Source organism: Chelonia mydas, chromosome 3 (genome assembly GCF_015237465.2).
Source record: "Chelonia mydas isolate rCheMyd1 chromosome 3, rCheMyd1.pri.v2, whole genome shotgun sequence".
Classification (NCBI taxonomy): Eukaryota; Metazoa; Chordata; order Testudines; family Cheloniidae; genus Chelonia; species Chelonia mydas.
The window spans coordinates 43,666,713-43,683,099 of NC_057851.1; the positions used below are offsets into that span (position 1 = coordinate 43,666,713).

At 36.8% G+C, this 16,387-nt stretch overlaps 1 protein-coding gene across 4 annotated transcripts in view; it reads left to right on the forward strand.

The window, feature by feature from the left end:
• FBXO9 (F-box protein 9) overlaps nt 1-14,764 on the forward strand; it is a 40,891-nt gene extending 26,127 nt beyond the window's left edge. For all 4 annotated transcript variants that reach the window (XM_043542368.1, XM_007055059.4, XM_027817422.3 and 1 more), the window contains 8 exons: nt 2,396-2,526; nt 6,403-6,517; nt 7,693-7,811; nt 8,113-8,203; nt 9,235-9,330; nt 10,390-10,483; nt 11,620-11,774; nt 13,326-14,764. In XM_043542368.1, coding sequence (XP_043398303.1) covers nt 2,396-2,526; nt 6,403-6,517; nt 7,693-7,811; nt 8,113-8,203; nt 9,235-9,330; nt 10,390-10,483; nt 11,620-11,774; nt 13,326-13,434 — 910 coding nt within the window. In that variant the 3' untranslated portion in view covers nt 13,435-14,764. The remainder of the gene's footprint in view (nt 1-2,395; nt 2,527-6,402; nt 6,518-7,692; nt 7,812-8,112; nt 8,204-9,234; nt 9,331-10,389; nt 10,484-11,619; nt 11,775-13,325) is intronic.
• The last annotated feature ends 1,623 nt before the right edge of the window (nt 14,765-16,387 follow it).

Below are 16,387 nucleotides of genomic sequence, written 5' to 3' on the forward strand. Positions count from 1 at the left end.
AGGTAAGAAAAATACTAGATTATAGAGTAGAGTTTTATAAAGTTCTTTTATATTCCTAGTATTTTCCCTCCCCTTTGAGACACTCTCTTTTAGTCAGTTCAGTGTATTGATAAGTACATGAACTTCCATGTGGTCTTTCAAATGTTTGGTTTTTTTTCCTTATTGCCCTTCCCCAACTCCAAGTGATACCACAGCTGGAGCCAACTTTCTTATCCTGCCCCCTTATTTGTTTTTTAAAGTAACATCTGTAGAGTGTATGCCTTTCTAGAAATGTTTGTTAGCACTATTAGTGCTTCTAAACTAAAAAGTTCTCTATGTCACATCAGCGAAAAAGTATAACAAGCTACTCTAACAATGTTCTGTAATAGTTGTCATCTCTTACCAGTAATACAAGGTAAGTAATGAACACTGTTTTATCAATTAGCACTCCCTTTCTCCATACCATCTTAGGCCTAGAAGGCCAAAACAGAGTTCTGTCTTCTCTTTACAGTATTTGAAAGATCCTTTTCTAGCTCTTTCAGCTGGAGTTGGAGTTTTTTTTAATTCCATCACTTCTCTTATTAAACCCAATTAAACTAAACATGCAAAAGAGAAATATAAGTAAGCTTCTGGAAGTTCTGCACAAACTGTGTGTTCTCACAGAGAGCTTGTTAGTCTTAAGGGCAATCAAAAATAATATATGCAGCGCTTCATGAGTAAGGTTAGGTAGAGTCATGTGGTTTGAGTGGCTATTTACACACCTGTGTAGAATGGTTGCACCTGTTGTAGAGAACTCAGATTTAATCTTTATGTTGCAGTAATGTCATTTTATAGCATATTAAATGATGTTCATTAGCCCTTCAGCATAGGGAGTAATCCATGAAGGTACTTAGGTTCCTAAGTCTTGTTTTTAGGCACCACTACAATCCATAGAACTCCCATGGTACCCTGTAGACACCTGAACTCACTCAGTGCCTAAGTTTTTGTCTCTGAGCATGCACTCTGATTTACAAACTGAGGAAATAGTTGTTCAGCCACCTGAGTGGCATGCGGGGCCTGATCTAGTGAGCATGCTCAGAGGGTGCCTACTGGATTGGACCCCTCAGGTTGCGGGGAGCATGTAGGAGGACCTCCATTGTAACTTTTAGCCCAGTGATTAGGCACTCATCCAGGATGTGGGAGATTCCTAGTTCAAGTACCCCCTCCTCCTGAGGGTGAGAAGGGATTGGAGCAGCAATCTGCTACCTCTCAGGTGAGTTGCCTAATCACTGGGCTGTGGAGTATTCTGATGCCCCTCCCTCACCCCCCTCAATCATTGAAGTTATTCCACATTAATTGAATAATATTAATTGGGCCAGAGAGAGTTAGAATGACATTCTAGTCTGTTAGAGAGACAAAGTGGGTGAGATAATATCTTTTATTAGACCATTTTCATTGGTGAAAAAGACAGGCTTTCAAGCTTAAGGTACTTGCTTCTCCCTATTGCTTCTATAGAAGCCCAGGTGCCTCACTCAGGCTTTGTGGATCAGTGTTAGTCCTGTGATTTTCTAGGCACCTAAAAGTTAGGTGCCATGATTCTCAGTGTCATAATGCCAAAGTCCCTTTCTGGATCTTGGCCATAGTGTCTTTGTTGCCATCTTTTTCACTACTTCATAAAACTAATTTCCCAAATAATGCCAAATAACAGGATTTGTCCAAACCACTTCTTCTAAAAGATCAATATGTTGATGAGGAAAGCCACAAAGGGACACGATCAGTTTTAAAAAGTAAAAAGTGACTCTTCCCCACCCCCCCCAAAAAAGAAAATACTTACAATAATCACTATAATGAGCTCTATAAAAATATAATTTACTTTTCACTGTTAATGCTGCTGTTTTATTTCTTATGTGCTGTTCATCTTAGATGACAAAAATAAATTAATTGCTTTAATATTTTGCTGTTTATAGACTAGTACAGTTCTTCAATGATTGTGTTGCAAGTACTGAAGGTGAATGTAAAAAATCCGAACAGCGAAACTGCTTGGTTTGGGATTAAAAGAAAAATAACTACAGAAATATTTCTATTAATATACTCTCTCTTAAAAAGACATCCTTGTTTTAACAAAACCTAAATAAATCTGATTAGGCCTCTAATTTTTTTTCTTGGCAAATTAGATTATCATCATGTGATAAGAAATCTTAATGACTATAGAATCATAGAATCATAGAATATCAGGGTTGGAAGGGACCTCAGGAGGTCATCTAGTCCAAAGTATGCTACTAGTCATCTAGTAGCATACTTTGATCTTAAGAAACACAGTAATTACAAAGTACAAATCAGAAACCATATTAAATGTGAAGAAAAGGTTAGTGTGAGTACTAGATGTTGGCATGTTTTGTTCCAGTCTCAGGTTTTGTTTTATTTTTCTTTACTTTAGCATTGAGGATGGTGATGATGATGGCAAGATGGCTGATCTTTTGTCCTACTTTCAGCAGCAGCTCGCTCTTCAGGAATCCTCAGTCAAACTTTGTCAGCCTGATCTTGATGTCAGTCAGACTCATATCTCAGGTGTGAGATTAATTATGTCATAACTTTGTAAGGAAGGAATTCTTAGAGGTAAATTTTTGAGCTCATCTTTAATAAAATGTCTTCTCTTTTTATTCTAAGATATACATTTTAAGAACTTTCTTGTGAATGACTCAAGGTATCTATTTGTTTATTATTATAACCAGATGTATGGGAAGAAGTCTCATCAACTGTTTTAACAGCTCTTTCTTCATACATATTCTGGTCTGTTCCTGTAGGCTACTCCATGCAGGCAGACTCATGCAGGCTTGCAGGATCAGAACTTCACTTTGAAATTCACTTAGCTTGTTCCCTAGGAAGAATGTTCACATGCTACTTGTCTTCCTTAGCTCTAACAGTTATGTTCCATATGTTGGGATTGGGAGAGGGAATAGGCTGACATGTTGATTTATTTTTGAATATAATATGGAAGGACTGCCTTAAGCTGCAATCCTGAAAAGACATAAGCAGGTGTTCAGTCCTACATACTGTGAGTAGTCCTATTGACTTCATTGGGACCCAGTGCATAAAAGTGAGTACATGTATTAGTTTTTGCAGGAGTGGATCCTAAATATTGCTTTCTTAACATTTATTATTGTGCCTCTGGCATATTTTTTTAAAAGCTGCCATATACCTTTCCTTAACAGTGAATTTGTGTTTAGAAAAATGAACAGTTTCACATTTTCTGTTACACATGAGTCGGCTACAATTATGTGAATGAAAGTGATTTGTTTTATGGGAAGTAGATATTTTTATTTGCTGATGGAGAGTATCAGATTCCTTTCAGTGAAAGCAACCATTTTCACAATTGTTATTATAAATGAATCCATTCACACACACATTAAAAAACTTTGGCCATGCTATTTTAAAATGGCCAGTGGTTTTTGGGTGCCTCTGTTTTGGGGCACCCAGCTTGACACCTAAGGAGGGGTCTGATTTTCAGTGGGTAGGTGCTCAACACTTTCATAAAATCAGATCCCTATGAAGTATCTTATTCTGGCTCCCCAAAATCACTCGTCAGCTTTTGAAAATCTTAGCCTCACTTCTTTTCTCCTAAGGAAGCAAAATAGAGTAAATTTATGGAACTTCAGCAGAACTTTGGCACTATTTCTGTTGTCTTCTGTGGTTAACTCAGACTGTTTAGAAAGACCATTTTTCTTGATTTTTTTTTTTTTTTTTTTTGTCAAATGAATTTGGAAGCTTGCACTTTGTATACCATATTATCATGAGATCACTGCCTGAGTGGGGGAAAGCCTCAAGCCCTCCTCTCCTGTTGGTATTTCTTCCTCAGTCTCCATGCTATTCCTGCATTTTACTATTCTGCTGCGCTGCGCTGCGCTGCTCTGCTTGTAGTAGAGTTGAAAGTAACTAAAATCTTTAGTTCAGGATCTCCGTTTGCAAGATGCTGTAAACACATAAGACGCTGCCCTGAACTAACACTACTTCCTTACTTTTAGAACATTGAAATGCCAGCGAAGAGCGTGTTAGCTGTATTTCTATTATTTTTTCCATAACTGGTGTCTGGCATACAGAAATAAATTAGAATGTGAGTGAGACCCAGAGAATGAGAGAATACTAGATTAATCAAGGATGGCAGTACCATACAGATATATTTGTATTTGTTTTTTGGAGTGATGATTAGTTCTTGGTGCAAGACAGCAGGGGAAGATCAGACTTCTACTATTTAACGTAAATGCTAGATTTTTATTTCCCATCAAGAATATAGGTGACTTTTTTTTTTAGCAAATAAGATATTTATGATCTGGACAGCATTCCTCACCAGAAGTCTAAAAAAACTTTAGTTTAATATTATACATTTTCTCGACAGTAGACCCATCATTTGAAATAATAGCTTTCTACAGTAGGTGAAGATGTTCATTGTGATGGGGCAAGCAGCAAGAATTCTATAACAAAATGCAAAACCAGCATTAATGCACTGTTATGGCTGTACAATTCTGAATAAAGAGAAATCTGGAAAGTCAAAAGTTAAGGTACCATGTTCACTTGACCATGTTGCATAGTCTACATAAAGCATACATTTAACATAATCAGCAACATGTTAAAGAAAACAGGAATAAAAAAATTACTACGTATTTACAACAAGGCTGCATTAACATAGCTGTTAGAAGATATGTACATTTCCAATCTTTTTTAATTGACTTGTGTGATCTTAAGTTTTTGCATTAGATTTCCTAGATCTTGCTAAACTAGAAAAGAATATAAGTATCCAGTTTCACATGCTTTGGCTGACTGATGACTATCAAATGATAACCATTGGTGTTGTTCAAGTTCATAGGCACCAGTTTGTCAAAGGCTCAAGATTTTTAAGCTTCTTTAAGATCTTAGCTGTGTAAGCAGCATATTACATTCTAAGGAGTTATAGCTAATGCACCTTTAAGCACTTAAGTTGCCAAAGACGGACTGGAGCCTGTTTATGTACTGTATTGCTATGCATGTATGTGTGTACAGCTATTAATGGTATAGGTATAGTTGTTAGCATATCTGTTTTTTTTAATTGCATATGCTTCAAGTGGTATTTTGAAAGTATCTGCTACTAAATTAAAGAAAAGTTTTCAAAATGGAGCAAAGGCATGACTCCTCAGCTAGGAATAATTCCATGCTGAATTTTAACTTCCAAAGTTCAAATGTTTGTATCAGATGAACAAATAATCTGGTGTTATAAAAATGTGTTTTTTTCCTCCCTATCCATCTCACTACTCAAATGGCTAAATGCTGTTTGCCCAGATTTTCCAGAAATTTTTTTTCCAGGGCTGAGACCAAATATCAAAAAACTTTAATTCAAAAGAGAATTTTTTTCCAAAAAAGCAATTAACATATAAAAACAGTTATAATTCAGTGGAAACAGTTTTGTAGCCTTAACTACAGCATCTGTCACTGGTGAATTGTACACTTCTCTAGCTATTTTTATTAAAGTATCTCAGAGCAGTTTAGACTGAATAAATCTCACATTTGCCTTTTGTGAAATAGGTGTAAAGATTATTTAAGAATCACTCAACCTTGGCAGTAGAAAGCAGCAACTGCTTAATAGCATACAGCAACACTCTAAACAGTAACAGTTAAATAGTAAAGAAGATCATATCCAGCTAAAAAGGCAGAGAAAATTTAGGGAGGTGGAATGCAAGTAGATGGCATTCTGGCTAAAACCCCAGGATTTTCTTACTCTACCTTTACTCTTACGAGAATTTTCCTATTATCTCACTTGTCGGTAACTTTGGTCAGGATCTTGATGTATTTATTTTTTACGTCATTGGAAAGGGTCCTCACCAGTACCATGCCATCTGACACCTGGGTCCTATTGGCTCAGTACTGACAGAGGGAGGAGTGATACAGTATTGATTCACCAGCACTACTTCCTGCAGGTTATACATGTTCCTAGTGGTGTCCCATCCAAGTGCTGAATTGCCTGAACCTGCTTAGCTTTTGAAGTCAGAGTACATCACAGCTTGGCTTCCACGCAAGATATAAAACATTGTTTAAGAAATAAAATGTTACTTTACATGTGTGATGTGCACAAAGAACTCTATATATTAAAGCCGCTGGAGAAATAATTGTCATAAAATCAATGATATACCTGTTGTGCTCTGAAAAGAGATGTAGATGTGTAGTCTTTAAGACCACATCTAAAAAATATTTTGTTACCATGTTATGTCTTTACATTTGTATATTATGTGAAGTTTTTTTATAGTGTATCATGTATTTTTATGTAAGATTTTTGGTTGACTATTTCCAGTCAAACTTGTTCTCTAATTTCCTGTGAAGAACAGGATTTTGGTAGCTATCAAAAATAGGATCAGGGAAATAATTTCTTTGATTATTGTCATGTTACCATGTGATCACTTGATTATTTTTTGTTCACAGTGCTGCCTATGGAAGTGCTAATGTACATTTTTCGATGGGTGGTTTCCAGTGATCTGGACCTAAGGTCATTAGAGCAGCTATCTCTGGTCTGTAGAGGATTTTACATTTGTGCCAGGTATAATTGAAACTTTATCCATAGAATGAGATATTCACATTCTGTTCTTTTGGGTGGAGAACAAGGAGCTTTTCTTAAACTTAGTCTTTAAACTGGTTACAAGTATAAGATTATAGGTGTAGACATTTATTTAGGTAGAAAAAGTCGTGTGGAAATTTAAAAATTCCTGATGGCACTTATCTTAATCAAAATTGTCATTTTTCTTGAGAATACAGTTTAAATTTATCTTAGCAACGTGAGCAGAGATTGTATATTGCTGTATAAACAGTTAAAATTGCCAAAAAATACAATTTTGTGTGTAAAAATGCTGCCTAGTGGATGAGTGCTGTACTGGGACTAGGATCCCTAGGTTCTATTCCTGCCTCTGCCATTGGCCTGTTGGTGACCGTGACCCAGTCTTTTTGCTTCCCTGTGCCTCACTTTCCCCATCTGTAAAATGGGAATAATGATATTGACTTCCTTTGTGAAGTGCTTTGAGAGCTGCTGATAAAAAAGCACTACATAAGAGGTTGGTGGTATTAGCATTGGTATATAAAGACTGATAGTGAATCCATAGAGGAAAACTGCCTGTGTTAAGAATATGTTTTTGCTTTTAGGCTGTTAAATCTATATATTGGGCTAAATTCTGCTCTCCTTATTAATGAGTAGTCCCATGTTAAGCTCCTGATAATACTAATCAGGTGCTCAAATACACCAATGATTGTGGTGTAAATGTCTGGATAGATAGACGCTATTAGTCTAATATAAGCTAATATGTTTCGGTAATATTTGAATGATGTTTACAAACAAGGAGTAGCTTTTGTCACAAAAGAGAGGACGTATTGTGAAATGGAGTTGAGGAGTCCTAAAATAATAATCGCGTGACTTTGTTCACCATATAGACATCACAGAGCAATGCCAGGTTGCCACAGAGAGAAAGTTCTGTGCTGTATTGTCACTGCGTCATATGTTGTACTTCGTGATGAGAAAATGGCTTTCTAGCTCCTCAGTGATTCCAAGTTCTGTGTGGCTTAATAATTTAGTAATTGAGCAGTCTAAGAAAAGTGCCTTTAACTCTATCCAGATCCCATCTACCACTATGTTGTTAAAAGTTCCCCACTTGTCTTTTGTGCCTTGATATTGGAGTTCAGCAAGGTACTGTAAAGCTGTGGCTTTTGCTTTTATATCTTCACTAGGGATCCTGAAATCTGGCATCAAGCCTGTTTGAGGGTTTGGGGCAGAAGCTGTAATAAACTTGTTCCTTATACCTCCTGGAGAGAAATGTTTCTGGAAAGGCCCCGTGTTCGATTTGATGGTAAGGAGTATTTTTTGGAAACAGATGTCTTCATTGTTACGTATGATTTTGCCAGAAAAAAGTTGCATAATCTTTTATTTCTGTCTAATTATATAGTGCCACAAATATTAGGCCTTATCTGAATTCAGTTTGGTTTTGAATATGCAGTCATCTTTAAAAGAAACTTCTTCCTCCTCTTTAGGTAATAAAAATGTAGCTGAAAACCTATACAGCCATAATTTTTAATCTTGTATGTTTATGCACTTTTAAAAGATGCTTACATTTTTAGGTACTTATTTTCTTATTTGCTTCTTTTCTGTAGGTGTGTATATCAGCAAGACAACATACATACGTCAAGGAGAGCAGTCTCTTGATGGTTTCTATAGGGCATGGCACCAAGTGGAATATTACAGGTAGAACTCTAGTAAACTGAGTGAGGGAAGTATTTCCCCCCTCTCTCCAAGTACTGTTCATTCAAATACAGATCTCAATACTGCAAACACTTAATAGTTCAGTTGAGCTCAGGGGAACTAATTAGTGTGTAAAGTTACTAGGGTGTAAGTATTTCCAGGATCAAGGCCATAAGGAATACAGTTAGATATGGTCAATAGAGGTAGGTTTAGAAACTAATTTTCCTCCTCAGTTGCACCTTTTGCTCTTGTCAATAAAACTGGAGCTTTAAAGATGCCACAGATTTCTCCCTCTTCCCAAATCATTCCTTCCTTTGTGTCCATCAAAGTAGTGCTCAGAAAGAAAAAATGAGATTAAATAAAAATTGCCTTTAAATTTACTCATAACCAAGCAAGTAGATTTAAAGGCTGGTTTTTAAAATGTGCCTTTGAACTCTTTCACTTCCTTTCTTAGCCTTTCCATTCCATTATTCATATAACTAATTGTTCTACTCTGCTGTCCCCTCCTGAGTCTAAAATGAGCTACAGGATACCTGTCAATCTCATGATCATTCATATGATCTGGAAAGTATCAACCTGTCTTTCTAGATTTGGTATCTGATCTTAGCATCTCAAATCTGATACTTACGGTAGAGAAGCACTATCAAACAGACTTCTTCAGATTAATGAGAGTTAAGAGCTAATTACATTTATCTCAGTGAATACTGGGTAGGAAGAAGGTTCCCAAAGTTTATATAAGGTTCATCTTGACTTCTGGTCAGTAGCTCCTTTCCTGTATTCCTCCTCTGAACAAAAGTTCTTAACTTCTGTGCTCTTGCAAAAGTCTGCATAGTTTGGTCATGTGGTCTCCCAAACCAGGTCTTCTGGTTTCTGATGAGCTGTTTCTTTGTTTTTGAAAACATGTGAAAATCTGTTTTTAAATGCTTGGAATTAACACCTGTAATGCTACACCTTTCTGTGAAGGGCTCCCATGGGAAAACATAGAATGTCTACTACTTTTTCCAGGTTTTTATTGTATAATTGTATTTTTGCAGATACATGAGATTCTTCCCAGACGGTCAAGTAATGATGCTAACAACTCCTGAGGATCCTCCATCTATTGTTCCTCGTTTACGGACTAAAAATGCAAGGTATGTTGAAACTGCACATTTGTCTGCATCACTCCGTTTTTTACCCTGCAGAAAAAGGACGCTTTTCGTAGAATCATAGAACTGGAAGGAACTTTGAAAGATCATCTAGTCCAGTCCCCTGCGTTCAAGGCAGGACTTCGTAGACCATCCCTGACAGGTGTTTGTCCAACCTGATCTTAAAAATCCCCAATGATGGAGATTCCACAACCTTCCTAGGCAATTTATTCCAGTGCTTAACCAATTTATTCTAGTGCTTAACCATGTTTTCACTCACGTTGGCCTCTAAATTTAGGATTAGTAAAAAGATCAAAAGAAACATCATTTATTGTTTCTATTGTGCCACAGATATTCATAGTTCTTTACAGGGAAATACAAGACTGAGTCCATGCTTCAAGGGACCTTATAATTTAAGACCCTGATTCTGGAATCAGACATCTGATTGTAAGATCAAGACCTTGGACAATATCTGGACAAACTCAGAGTGAATAGATGTAAGAGACATGCACTGTTGGTCATGTAATTTCAGGATTTTTTTTTCTTCTTCTTCTTCCCCAAGAAAGGCAAGGAAGTAGGAAAAGAGGGCAAACAGTGAAAGGCTGTCTGAACAGAAGTGAATGTTTAGGAAGGAGTTGAAGGAATCAAGGAAATATATTAGTTTCTCTGAGTCAAGGAGGATGTTTCCTCCTTGAAATGTTCCCAGGAACTTGTTAAATTATTGTGGAAACGTGTTTGCATTTCCAAAAAAAATGCAGTTTTGAGCAATTGCATAAGAATTTGAAAGTGAAAATAACTAGAAATTGGGTAAAAAACTGACTAGCTGGTCCACTCTGACCTACCTAAGAGAAATACTAAAAAACAAACAACATTATAATTCATCACCAATAACAGGCCTGATGCTTTACAAAACACAGAAATATTCCCTGGTCCAAAAATCAGTAAAGGAAGAAAAAATAGATCTTACAACTATTGTCAGTCTTAATGCTTAGGTGTTTTTGTAACGTAGATAAAAACTAGTATCCTTAACAGTACATGCTTGACACCATCCCTTTAACTTTCCAGAACTGATGCAATCTTGCTTGGCCATTATCGCCTCTCCCAGGATACGGACAATCAAACCAAAGTATTTGCTGTATTAATGAAGAAGAAGGAAGAGGTAGGTACCAAAATAAAATACAAAGAAATAAGAGAACAAGAGGGTAAGGAGAGTGGGATTTTTTCCTTAAGGCTTCCCCACAGTTGTGTCTTTAAAAAGCATATGGAGATGTGACTGTACCAAAGACTTGGTGCATGAAGTGATGTCAGATAAATTACCACACATTAGAGCACTTGTAAAATATAACAACTTACTTGTCTCCTTCCAAAAATATATTACTTTCTGAAGCAAGAAAGCAGTCTCTCTGCATCAGCATATCGTGCCAGATCTACTTGTTTGCTGTAAGATGACTTTGTTCGCACTTAGACACCATTTTCTCCCCCAATAAGCCCTCTTCTGCCAACTGTTCCTCAAGCTTGATTGCTACATAAGGCCTGTTAATTTATAACAACCTTGCTAAATTTAAAAAGAGATGTGTATCCCTAGCTCACAAGATGATGGCATGAGAATTAAGCCAGAGGAAGAAGAAAAAAGGTGGGAGGAGCAGTAAAGACCTTTTTATGACATCACCTTTCATCTGTATGAAACTTATTTCTGCAGCATTAAATAAATGAATCTAAATAACGAATACCTGGTCAAGAATTTAACTGGGAATAACTTGCAACAACAGATGTTGCACAAAAAAAGAAACACCTATAGTAAGTAGCGTCAGAGTAATTACAAGGGTTGTGGTGTTGTACATCTAGCTAACTTAGTCTCAGTTTTTCTCAAACCCTATATGAGTTTGAGAAATTTTATTTTCCATGAAAGCCTGCTCCATATGTATCTTGGTATAAGTTAAACAATTTTTCAAGTAATATTACCACTTAATTCTAGTGTTTCCTATGTATGAGACATAGTGTAGGATGTGTACTAAATAAGGAAGTGGTAAAACGTGTTAAGAGTTCTGAGGCTTAAACAAATGACTTGAAAATAAAATAATTATGGTCTTGGTTTGGCATTTTATTATCACTTTCCTTCTAAGAACTTAAAGGATCACTACTTTTTGGCAATGTAAATAAAAGTATCCTATGTATGAAGGCATGGAGTTTTTGCTGTTTCAGGATCTGTACTCACACGTATTTAAAATGTTATGGTAAACCATGGTAGTGCTGTATGTTCTTTGTGTGTCACTAAACTTTGTGTTCATTGTATAGAAACCAGTTGACTACCACAAATACAGGTATTTCCGCCGTGTTTCTGTACAAGAAACAGAGCACAGTTTTCATGTAGGACTACAGCTGTGTTCCAGTGGCCGCCAGAGATTCAACAAGCTTGTTTGGATACATCATTCTTGTAACATAACTTACAAGTAAGTTAATAAACTTGAGAACAAGAGCAAGGAAAGATGTTTGCTTGTAATAAGGCAGGAAGTGATGTCATCTATCCAATGATAAAATGTGCTAAGTTTTGTGGTTTAAACAAATGACTTTAAAATAAAATTACGGTCTTGGTTTGGCATTTTGTTAGCATTCTAAGAACTTACAGGATCACTACTTTTAGGCAATGTGTCAAGTATGGGAAAATATCCTAACATGAAGGCATTGAGTTTTTGCAGTTTAGTAAGATTTGTGAATAGTATTTGATCTACTGTACTCGGCGATCCTAAGCAGAAATATTTTTGTTCCTAGTAAAGAGGTTTTGGAAAACCTCTGCTCTCTAGAGCTACTCCTTTTCTTTTCTTTCGGCTTGTGAATCTTAAAAGCAGGGTATGCTGCAAAGAGCCTCTGCAAGGATACTCTCCAACCCCTGTGTGCTGTGGAGTAATGTGCCCAACTACTATGTCTGGCTGTGGGAGATATGGGCAGATGGCCAGTGGTATACCCACTAACGCAGACTTTTGAGTTGTGGGGGCACAGAGGGCTGTGGTCACTACTCTTGCCTATTGACTACAGTAGCAGTAGCCATAGCTTGGCTATCCAGATGTTCCTGATGCTGAATGATGCCCCCCAACTCTTTCCATACTTCCCCATGTATAGGTTTTCTGCTCAGGTTTTGTGTAGGGACCAGTTCTTAGTGCGGTGAGCCTGCAGTTTATCATGAATGAGCAGAATGACTGTCTCCATGGTGTGGGGTGGGGGGGGGGGGGGGGGGAGGAATCCTACTTCAGGGAAGTTAAGTAGTTGATATTTTCAACCTGATTTATCCTTGAAGATAGTAACTCTTACATTGTGACATTGTGTTTTCTTGGAGTTGTTCACTTGTTGGACAGCACAGTGGCTACACACTATTTAGCTCCCAATTAAACCCTCCAAACAGGGCTTACATGGTGCATAGCCCTTATGCCTAACTTCCGCCAAAAGGCAAATTTCATACTGGTGCAGAACAACAGTGTTGCACAAATCAATCTGTATAGGTCAGGAGGCTAGCCTCATGTGCTAGAGAACATAACTGGGAATCTAACCCTATGAGCATTAAATAGGCTAATAAGATATTTACTGTAGTATAGATTAATGATTCTCACTGAAGCATGCAAAGATGGTATTTTTACTTTAAACATTCCTAGCTCTGGCTTCTTTACTAGTGCAATATCCTCCTCCTTGTATTCCAAATTCTGAATCCTATAACAGGAGTAGGAAGTATAATTCAGTGTGGAGTGCCATTGCTTATCGTGATAATTTTATTAATAATACAATACAAGCACATATTGGATAAACAGGAGATAGCCAAAATACAAGTCGTACTTTCAACATGAAGTGGCATTATATATACAGGTTAGCTTGTGTGTCTGTGGCTTTGTGCACACTTCGCATTATGAAAATACTGGATTACTCCTAATAACTCGCCTGAATACAGGATTGAAGGATTTAAATGGCAGTTTATATTTGATGAACGTAACTCACTTTTGTAACATTCTTTGTAGATCTACTGGTGAGACTGCAGTCTCTGCTTTTGACATTGACAAGATGTACACCCCTTTGTTCTTTGCACGAGTGAAGAGTTTTACTGCATTTTCAGAAAAGCCTCTGTAAGAAACATCTCTCCTGTTGCAACTCTTGCATGAATAAAAGATTAGAGCAAATGAGCACTTAAGTTATAAATCTGTATATATTTGAAACTTATTTTAAAGTTCTGGGAATCTTTTTTGGAAGAATATATACTGGTAATATGTTCTATTTGATTTAGGGTGGCTGGGTTTTTGTTGTTTTGAAATCAAGCTTATGAATTGTTTTAAACACATTTATGTTGTGAAAAGACTTTGATAACATGAAAAGTTTTTACATGTCATTTTTCATACAGATTTATGAACCATTCTCTCTAAAATGCGAGTCTTCATCTGCCTATGCACCTTAATGATATCTCAGTCCAGGAAGAATTGTAATAGAAAAACACTTACTGTACATGTGACTTAGTGTGTGCGTGCTCTGGTGAAGGCTCAAAATGTGAAATAAGTTGTCCTACATCTGTTTAAAACTGTGTGTGACTTGAGAAAATAAATTTCTTTTAAAGTAAATGTATTTTGTTTGCCTTTAAGAAATGACAAATTAAGTGCAAAGAAACCTGAAAAAGTGTGAAGTTCAACCATAAAATTCAGCCAAACCATGGTGATACTGCACCATAATTGTTATCTGATCTTTATACCAGCCCATTAGAGCCTACTATCTCAGGGTGGCAGACCACTGTCAGGATATGTAAGCCAGCCACAAGGGGAAAATGGCTGGCTTTCTCCTCTGTGGTCTAGGGAAGGGCTCCTGTAGTGCATGGTTCTGCTGGGGTGGTGTCATAGTGCAGATGTCACTAGTGTGCTGAATTTGAGTACGCACTGTACAGATTTAATTTTGCAAATGAGAACAGGGCTCCCTCAAACATGTTTGTATTTTGTTGTTAATTCTTCATCTAGCTCTGCTACAGAAACTGTAAATTCAGTGGGCATTTGTCATTCTTATTAAGTTAATTTCTGGGGCTGCTACAGATTTTCAGGTACCATGTGTACCTGAAATATGTTCCTTGGATTTTTCATGCAGGTACTGTATGCGGCTTCTCCTGCATATATAACTTGGGGGTTTGATGCAGATATTGTATGCTGCTTATGATAAATACGTACTTTGCGTTCTCAAACAACTAAAGCTTCTATATGTTTTTGTTCTGCTAGATTCATATAAGATTTCTTTTCTTAAAAGTAATTCTTTATAAGTTTACCTTATGAACAACTCATTTTAAAATACTGACTACGAATTAAAGAGGATGCAAATACAAAAAAAGCTGTTGAAAGAACTTTACTTCTTCCATAATTTGTAAAGTGTACCCTTGCATGGAGCTACACAGTTAAAATACATCAATAAATTAGTATTTTGCAAACAATTAATTGCTATTTCTTAATGTACCCATAAGTCACTAACTTTTTTTCACATAGTAAAACATTCTGCATTCAGTAAGGCGACTACAATACACTATATTCAGTCAGGAGGACATTGTGTTACACTATGATTGAGAGAAGTAAAAATATCAGTTGCTTTAAAATCTCAGTTTTTGGTCTTCAAGATAATGAAGTTCTGTCCAGTACATAAACTAGGAGTGCCTGTTATGAAGTTATCCATTGTAGGGGTTATGGTTAAAGCTCTGATTTTTTGATTAACTGGTTCGCAAATGCTATCTGTACATAAAGAAATATCAGTTTGACTTGTATGAAAAAGGTTAAAGATGATACCAACTTTTTATTTAGGTGACATTCAATAGTTCTTGATTTGGAAGCTTAGTGATACTTCAAGCTTGATGCACATATGCTCTGTGTAATAATGTATGTAACCTAACCCTATTTGAGTCTTTAGCCTGTACAATAAAAGCAATCTGAGGCTTACAGTCTGAGGCTTTAAAAACACTGTATCTGACATTTACCTGCTGCTTCTGATCTTTTGTTTGTTAGATTTCTTGTATACATACATTTCTGAGGCTTAAGTCTGGGGGTAATTTCAAGGCTGGCACATGTCCTGTTGCACAGTAACCACAGCCTGGTGTAGTTTCAGAATCTAATCACTAGTGCAACTTTACAGCAGAGGTTCTCATTTTTTCCATACTAAGGAAACCCCAGGACCCTTCTCTTCATCTAGCTGGGAAATGGTGTGTACTGCCTCCGCTACACCCCATTTAGTAATATGGGAAGGTCAAGGTGGTTTGCCAGCAACAAAGGCTACTAATATTTGTTCACATGCTAGAATTTAAAGTATATATGTGACTCGAGCAAAGATACTGACTGTTTGGTCCTGTATTTTTACTCAGCCCATCAATAATGTTATTGACTGTCTACAGATTTCTGACATCCCATGGTGTGGTCTCCAGCTATTAAGGAAATATGCTCTTACATCTAGTATTTCAAAACAGTTGGCCCTCAAGGCTTCATGTGTTAAATAAGCAGTTAGGGACAATAGTAAATGTAGTCCACATGCTGAAGGGACATGTGGTTTTCAAGTTTACTTATACATCAGTAGCATCCAGACAGGGGCCATCCCCCAGTGGGCTTTCCAGCTGAATTAAGACAAGATGTGATAAGTGGGTGTAACAAACAGAGGGAGGACAGTTATAACAATGATAATGAACATTTTGTTGCATGTGCCTATGAATATATCATTATGGGTTGGATCAGTGACACCCACATTCAGTATCTTAAAGGAAATCTATGCTTTTCAGCATTTAGTCCACAAAAAGATTCTCCTCAAGAAAGGAACAAGAACCTGGATTTTTATAGTGCCTGGAAGCTTATACTTAATGCTTTACCACAGGGGGCAAAGACTGAATCTCAACTGGTTGACCTGATAGGTAAACTCAAACATGTTAGAGAAAGTTCTCCGGTTGTCCACAGTTTGCTGCATAGTGCTTTTTCCCCCCCTATTTCTGACAGATCTAATAGAGAATAAAATGAATTAGTGGTCCCACTCTGTTATACAGTCAGCATACTTTGTATCCAGTAGAGCAGTGTTTCTCAAACTG